The sequence below is a fragment of the Homalodisca vitripennis genome, unplaced genomic scaffold, assembly GCF_021130785.1.
Source record: "Homalodisca vitripennis isolate AUS2020 unplaced genomic scaffold, UT_GWSS_2.1 ScUCBcl_630;HRSCAF=3061, whole genome shotgun sequence".
Lineage (NCBI taxonomy): Eukaryota > Metazoa > Arthropoda > Insecta > Hemiptera > Cicadellidae > Homalodisca > Homalodisca vitripennis.
In genome coordinates, this window is record NW_025776780.1 from 115,871 (window position 1) to 124,510 (window position 8,640).

General features: G+C 33.7%; 1 protein-coding gene across 2 annotated transcripts in view; it reads left to right on the forward strand.

The window, feature by feature from the left end:
* LOC124370904 (tuberin-like) overlaps positions 1–7,252 on the forward strand; it is a gene marked incomplete at its 3' end in the record, with an annotated part of 88,588 nt that extends 81,336 nt beyond the window's left edge. The window contains 6 exon segments of one of the 2 annotated variants that reach the window (XM_046829208.1): positions 1,553–1,654; positions 1,789–1,848; positions 3,731–3,927; positions 4,137–4,250; positions 6,805–6,977; positions 7,098–7,252. In XM_046829208.1, coding sequence (XP_046685164.1) covers positions 1,553–1,654; positions 1,789–1,848; positions 3,731–3,927; positions 4,137–4,250; positions 6,805–6,977; positions 7,098–7,252 — 801 coding nt within the window. 2 annotated transcript variants of the gene reach the window in all.
* Between the last annotated feature and the right edge of the window lie 1,388 nt (positions 7,253–8,640).

The following is an 8,640-nucleotide window of genomic DNA, read 5'->3' on the forward strand; positions in this document are numbered from 1 at the left end:
GACTTTGTCGATGAGTGCAAAAACTTAATATGACAATAAATATTATTATTATTATTATTCATTGATTCTTTGTCTAAAGTTTACCCTTGTCAATGAAAGGTTTAAGGTGGTAGGATTTACCAGATGTTTGCTATTGTTCAGTGATCTACTAACATTATGTATTCACTGAGGAAGAGGAGATTGTAGCTCTCGAAACATAGTGTTACTTACTTGTTGTGTCAATGGCAAATTTTGAAAAATGTTTCTTGATGTCAAGTGTTACTCTGTCTGAGTTTCTAATAAGCTTCTGACCAGGATTTTAAATTAAAAAAAAAAGATTGATTGATTTTTGTTTTGTTTTGATGAAGACTATGTGAGAATGAAGGAAGAACAATCCTTCTTTTATTATAATTGTATATACACAATTTATTATTTAAGTACAGTTGAAAAATTTATTTTAAGCTAAAGCAGAACCATATTTGATTAACACTAGCTCTACAGAGATTCTTCCTTAACTTTGTTATAAATAAGTTTACTATAACAATGTAGTAATAATGTAACAAGAAATTATCTTAGCCATGTTGAATATATATATTTGTCCAGGTTTAGCCTCACGGTCAGTCCGTCAGTGTGTGTTGGCCCTCACCTCTTGTGTCCTAGAGATGAGAGACACAATGTCCTCAAGACCTCATGCTTCCAGAAGTACTCCTAAATCTCAGCCATGTTAAATATATATATTTGTCCAGGTTTAGCCTCACGGTCAGTCTGTCAGTGTGTGTTGGCCCTCACCTCTTGTGTCCTAGAGATGAGAGACGCAATGGTCAAACTGCTTCCAGAAGTACTCCTAAATCTCAGCCATGTTAAATATATATATTTGTCTAGGTTTAGCCTCACGGTCAGTCCGTCAGTGTGTGTTGGCCCTCACCTCTTGTGTCCTAGAGATGAGAGACGCAATGGTCAAACTGCTTCCAGAAGTACTCCTAAATCTCAGCCATGTTAAATATATATTTGTCCAGGTTTAGCCTCACGGTCAGTCTGTCAGTGTGTGTTGGCCCTCACCTCTTGTGTCCTAGAGATGAGAGACGCAATGTCCTCAAGACCTCATGCTTCCAGAAGTACTCCTAAATCTCAGCCATGTTAAATATATATTTGTCCAGGTTTAGCCTCACGGTCAGTCTGTCAGTGTGTGTTGGCCCTCACCTCTTGTGTCCTAGAGATGAGAGACGCAATGTCCTCAAGACCTCATGCTTCCAGAAGTACTCCTAAATCTCAGCCATGTTAAATATATATTTGTCCAGGTTTAGCCTCACGGTCAGTCCGTCAGTGTGTGTTGGCCCTCACCTCTTGTGTCCTAGAGATGAGAGACGCAATGTCCTCAAGACCTCATGCTTCCAGAAGTACTCCTAAATCTCAGCCATGTTAAATATATATTTGTCCAGGTTTAGCCTCACGGTCAGTCTGTCAGTGTGTGTTGGCCCTCACCTCTTGTGTCCTAGAGATGAGAGACGCAATGGTCAAACTGCTTCCAGAAGTACTCCTAAATCTCAGCCATGTTAAATATATATTTGTCCAGGTTTAGCCTCACGATCAGTCCGTCAGTGTGTGTTGGCCCTCACCTCTTGTGTCCTAGAGATGAGAGACGCAATGGTCAAACTGCTTCCAGAAGTACTCCTAAATCTCAGCCATGTTAAATATATATTTGTCCAGGTTTAGCCTCACGATCAGTCCGTCAGTGTGTGTTGGCCCTCACCTCTTGTGTCCTAGAGATGAGAGACGCAATGGTCAAACTGCTTCCAGAAGTACTCCTAAATCTCTCCAAGATCTCAGCCACCGTCTCCACTTCCATTCCAATCCTAGAGTTTCTCTCCAGTAAGTACAAGAATTACATGAGGATCCTGAGGACTTTATTTTTAACCCATTGCGGATCGTGAAAACGGCGCGCGCGCGGGCCTTAGAGTACGAATTAATCCGTATTACAACGCAGCACCCGCAGTGTTTGCACGTCTACCTGCCTGCTTAGCGCGCTCGCTAATTATACATGTTTTGTTTGTTTATGTTGTTATTTATGTTATATAAAAATTATACAGATCATATTATACTAGAAAAAAATGTAAAAATACAGGTACGTAACATTTTTACTAACGTTTTTTGCGTGTTGTAGCTGCTTGATGTAGGACGGATCAAATGTTTTACACAATAAAAAAATGTTCTAATAAAACTGTCACTTCAAGAAACAACTAATCTAATATTTACTAAATATTTACACTGTACTGAGACTGTCTTTTGTCTTAGTAGTGGATTTTGGTGTGATAGTCAATATTAGTATCCGCGTATTTATGAAAACGTGGACAAATACGCGTGATAGAACCGTCTCCATCCTCAATAACATTATCGGTATCACTTTCATCACTTCCATTTTCTAATAATAGTCTATCTAATTCAGATGATCGTAAATTGTCACCTATTTTATTTACGTACACGCACACGAGGCAAAGGAAAATCGAACGCCACGACTGTAAACTTTAGACAAACAATTTGTCGCAAATAATAACGTTATTGACCGATAACGAGGGGAGTATTTGTGGACGGTTACCAGAGATAAGATAGGAAGCCAGTCCAGGAAAACGGACTATAAATATCTCCGAGGCTTATAACAGCGATAAGCGCTCAAAACAAATGAGTCATCCGTACCATGTCATCCGCGTGAGAGTCACGTCATTGTGCTTTTGGTCCACGCCTCGCTCCGCGTCACCCTCACGTCGTTGATCCGCAATGGGTTTAATAGGCAACCATTACCACAACACTTGTCTGAATTATGATAATGTTTTCAGTAGACAGTGGTAGACAGTGTTGATAATAATCTGATTTCTTACTGGCATTCACCACAAGATTGTTGGTTTATAACCAATTTAGAATATTTTAAATTAGAGAATTGTCAGGCTCTGTACTTATAGTTATATCAGAAAAGTGTGACATGCTTACATATCTGTGTTTGTAATAATAATTTACTCATATTCATTCAAGTATTTGCCTCTACATTTACTAATCATATTCGTTTGTGTTATCTTGATGTTTTGTTTAAACTACACTATTAGTATGTAATTTCTAAACTCTTGACAAATGAAATACAATTTATAAAATGTCAGTACTGGCGGCTTTTTTTAAACATATGATGCCATGTTTGTTTTGATTGAATAATCATATATTATACATGTGTTTTATTTAAAACTGTATGGCCTTTATTATGGTATAAAGAAAACAAATCTTAAAAATACTGTATACACTCAAATTAGGTTAAAACTTAACTTTTTATAAAAAAGTAAAACACTATTTTTATAAAAACTGAACTTTTTATATTTTTATACAGCAAATTTTGTTTGCAAATAATATGTATCATATTCTGCATTTAACTAGAAAAAAACAACAAAATTATGAAAATCTGTTGGTAGTTATTTTACAACAGCTCTTTTCCCAAAAGATTACAAATATGCACAAAAAAAAACTTGGCACTTTATGTATATGACTTGAGAAAATGCCAACCGCTCTCAAAGGGTTAGTAGCATTTTTTGCAACAATATCAACAGTAATTTACTGGTACTCTAGACTATATTCATTGGAAAATAACTTACTTTCTAACTGTTATTATGAATGTATAATAATTTCTCAACGGTTCTTCTTAAAACTAATTTTTAAGTGTATAAAGTAATTACTTAAAAACATTAACTAACTATCATTCATGTGTTATATTCAGCACTAACCCGGTTGCCGAAGCTCTACGCCAACTTCGTCGGAGACCAATACATGGCAGTGTTTGCAATAGCACTACCATACACTAGTCCCTTTAAGTACAACCATTACACTGTTTCTCTGGCTCACCATGTCATCGCCGTCTGGTTCCTCAAGTGTCGACTTTCCTTTCGCAAGGACTTTGTCAAGTTCATGATAATGGTAAGTATCATTGGGCTTATTGCCAAATAAATTTATGGTAACTATATATTACAGATTGAAATTTATTTAAGTAGGTTGGAAAAAAACTTCACTTTTCTTAAATAAGAGTATCAGCACATGAGTATTATACTTTTATACCACCATGTGCACTTTCTCAGAGTATGTTTTTTGCTGTGTCAGTGGAATGAAACACTTCTGTGTGCTTTCAGGGCTTGAAGGCCAATGTTTTGCTTCCCTTTGAGGACAAGCAATTGAGGCGTCCAATGAACTTGGTAAACGAAGATTCATCTAACCGGAAACGCAGTTCGAGTCTTACAGAGCAGGTTTGTACTATTACGAGAAGTGTGATACACTAATGGGTTAATTTCTGGTTGGTTTATATCTTCAAATTGAACTTACACTGGGTACAGCAAAATCCAAATATCACTTTAATCAGGAAAACCTTATGGATTTCTAGGAGTGATACAACACTAACTGTGAATGTTGAGATATTGGGATGTAAGGGAGATTGATAGATGTAGTATACTGTGGGGGATGACTGTTGGAGTTAGTGGGGATCCCTAGGTGTTGGAAGGCAGTAACTACCCTAGACATAAGGGTGAGGTATTCCTGCCCGCTTTGACTGGAGAGGTTGGTATAGAGCTAGTTTCCCCTTCTTTCAAAAAGACATGACTGGATTAGTATTTATTTATTCATAAGCATCACATTACATCATAATTTTATGACAGATGATTTGTCATGAAACTTAAAACTCTAAACTACTTTAAAATCCTTAAAATATAGATTAAAATCAAATAGCAATAAGTATAATAAATTAAACAAAAATTGTAAAATATGATACATTAAAAATTGTATTAAGGGTTATATATTTGATGATTTTGTTTGTTGAGTTTATAAATTACAATAGAACAATAAATTAAAATTTGTCAAATACAAACGTTAAGTAAATAACAATAAATATAATAAATAAAAAAGCAATTAAAACTTATTAGTCTATTAATTATATTGAGTATGGAACATTTTCTTAATGGTATTCTTAAACTTCTGTTAAAGAGTAGAATGCCCCTTACTCAAACCACTTACGTAGATTTTTTTTCTGAATTTGTGCAAGTAATGTCCCGAAGATGCAAAGGTAACCTGTTCCCTCAGAGGGGAATGTTCAAACAAAGTTAGTCTATGCTGTAACAGTTATATAACATGTTTGTCTTGTGTTATGGCTGTGGACTGTTTGATTCTCCATGAACGTATTAAGTTTTGACTTTACTGAACACATTATCTCCAAGATATAGTGGCTGTAAAGTGTTAAAATTTTGAAATTGACAAAACTGGTTTTGCAATGGGCACGTGGAAGTATATCTGCTAGAATTCTCACAACCTTCTTTTGCAGGATGAAGACATTATCAGCATGTCTCGAGACACCCCATACTGATAAACCATAATTCATATGTAAGGAGAAATAAGCATGGTAAACAGCAAGTCGAGTTTTTAATGTTGTATATTTAAGCATTCTTTAACAAATTATTTAAGAAAGTTTTTTGTAAAATTTGAAATATGTGAGTACCAATTTAATTTATAATCACTTTCAATACCAAGAAATTTTACTAATTCTTGGACTGATATTTTAATTCCATTAGAGTTTATAGGTTTTAAGATATTGGTAGGATTAGCATCCATTGATTTAAATTCAATTACTTTGGTCTTAGACACATTCATAGAGAGCTTTGTCAGAGAACCAATCCTTCAAACAATCGAGTTCTGTCTCTACGATACTGGAAACCTCCATTTGTGCTCCATCAACCAAATCATTTGCATATATTATGAACAGATAGGGTCCAAGAATGGAACCCTGTGGTACACCATATTTGAGGCTACTCCAGTTTGATTTATAATTTTACTTTTTTTATAGATTTTAGAAAAAATCAGTAGTAATGCAATCGGGTGGTTCAGCATATTTTAATTTTTCTGGAAATATGCCTTGGGCAATCAATTATTTGGTTAATCAATTTGTAAATAGGGTCCCCAATTATGTGAAAGACATCTTTAATGACCCGAATTGGCACACCGTCCCAGCCCACATCTTTTTTATTTTTTAAATTGGCTAAAACTTTTCTTAACTCTGTTAATGTTATCTGTGAAAATTTAAAAGTAAATTCAGGATTGGTGTTTGGAATGTTGTGGAAGTTGTTGTTAAGTTTGAGTACCTTAGTTGTGTTGAATTGTAGGTTATTAATTAATCTTTGGAACAGTAATTAAAAAATCGTTAAATTTTTCAGCCAAAAATGTTAGGTAGAGGACATTTGCAATGGACAAGGACAAGTTTTTTTTAATATGAATGGGTATTTCAGGTTTGGAATTTTTTTAAACCTAGTTAATTTTTTGTTACTGCCCAAGTAGCTTTGGGTTTGTTTTCAGCTGTTGTTATAAATTTATCATTGCATTTTTGTTTTGCCAGAGTGAAAACTTAAAAATATTTGTATACCGTTTGTAATAATTTAAAAACTAGCGATCCTTATTTCACTCTAATTCTAAATGTAACTGCTTATTGCGTTCAGCAGAAATTTTAATGCCTTAAGTCACCAATTTTTTTTGGATATGCATTATTGTTAGAATTTGGTGTTACCAGTGGATAAACTTCATTAAATACAATAAAAAACTTCTTTAAAAAAGTTTTAAGTTTTAAAAAGTTTTATTTTGATTTTGTCTCAGTTAAAATGTTGTTTGTTTTGTCATGGATTAATGTAATACTTCCTTTTATAATTCATTTTAGACTCTTGATTGTGTATCTTGTTCTGATTTTTCTTTTTTTTTTCTTCATATTTTAATTTTTTCAAAATTGTTGATTGAGTTTCATTAATCTTTTGCCTTTAATGATTGCAGGGCAGCAGACGGCTTCAGCCAGCAGTGCCAACTACAAGTTCTGGAGCTCGGTTGATGGATTTGAAGCCACCGATAAATGAGTCGCTAATGCAGTTCCATCTAGAGCTCACAGAGACTTGTATTGACCTTATGTCCCGGTACACTTATACCACATGCTCTGGTCCTCCTAGAAGGTAACTAAACCTTTGCTATTCTTCTAGTTTTATTTTTCTTATGGCAATTCTTAGTAATTATTGTTAACAATTGCTTGACAAGAAATTGAAAAACGTATCCTTTATTGTGATTTTGTTAAGGACCGCGATGGACCAGTTCCTGTTCAACGAAAGTCAGAGCGGCACATGGTTGATGGGTAACCGATTAATAACTGTGACAACCAGTGGTTGTGGGCAGAAACCCCTCAAGAACAGCTTGTGTGATAAGTGTTACCAGACCTGCCGGCTGGAGAAAGGTAAACTACCCATTTCTTTGTTTTAAACCAATTCTTTACACTATTTATTATTTCTTTTTTCTCCATAAACTGTTTATTTTGTGTCTTACTCCTAGTTTTTTAACAATAGATATATAATAATTGGAAAAGTATAACTAAATTTCAACTTATCTAAAACACAATGAACATCTTCTTATAACTGGTCTGAATTAATAAAATAAAAATAAAAATTTATACAGAAAGTAATATTGTATTGTGAAATCAGAACTGTCTATGTGATTGAATACAGTGAGGAAATGTGGTGTCACCCAGAATTGTTTGATGAGTTGATCAATTATCATAAACAAGTGATTCATCATGTCTAACCGTCACCTGCACTTGTGCTAGGTCTGAATGTCTCATAGTCATAGTCATAGTTTCTCATAGGAACTCATGTCATGGAAGATTTTGAGAAAGATCAAAACAATATCTATCCATCTCTCTCCCGCATTTGTAATTTTAAACAGAGGGAAGAAAGTTTCTAAAAATTAAGCTAACAACAGCTCATTTTAGAAGTTTATTTCACTGTTTCACACACGTGCACAGTTACTTGAAACTGGTGGAGCTTCTCCTTCAAGAACATTCCAGAATGAGACTTTGAGAAAGTAAGACACTGCTCTGTTCAGTGAATTCAATCTTGCCATGTGCATGTCCTAAATTTCATTGGAAAATTGATATTTATTAAAATGGGATTTATTTAATCCCATGTATTTCCTAAATGCTTGTAATTTTATGTTAAATGTTACCTTCAATTTTGAGTCACCCTAAATGTTTTTTTTCTGAGCAAAACATTTTATAATTTATGAAATTTGTCAGATTTTTCATGGTATCTCACATGGAATAAAAAAAATCTTTTTAAATACCTTATACACTCAAATTAAGTTCAAGCAACTTTTAAAAAAAGTAAAGAATTTTTTTAACTTAAATTTTCATAAAAAGTAAACTTTGTTTGTAATGATATGTCTCGTATTCTTTATTTAATTAGAAGAAAAAACAGCAACAAAATTATGAAAATCTGTTGAATAGTTATTTTACAACAGCTTTTTCCCCGAAAGCTTACAAATAAAAAAAAAAACAGCCATGCGCTTTATGCATATGACTTGAGAAAATACCAGCGGCACTCAAAGGTTTAATTAATTTTTATTTCAATCTGGGTAAAACGGCCTTGTTTGATATTAAAGACAACATATTGTCTAATCAATATTATATTTAGTTTTGTTACAAATTTTAACTAAATCCACTTTAAAATAAAATAAAATCTGTAGCACATATTAAAAGAAAAAATATTTTTTGAATTCTTTATTGAGAAATGTAAAACCTACTCTGGAAGACTTTGAAAATGTAATCCGAGCTAGACCAAATTCCATGTG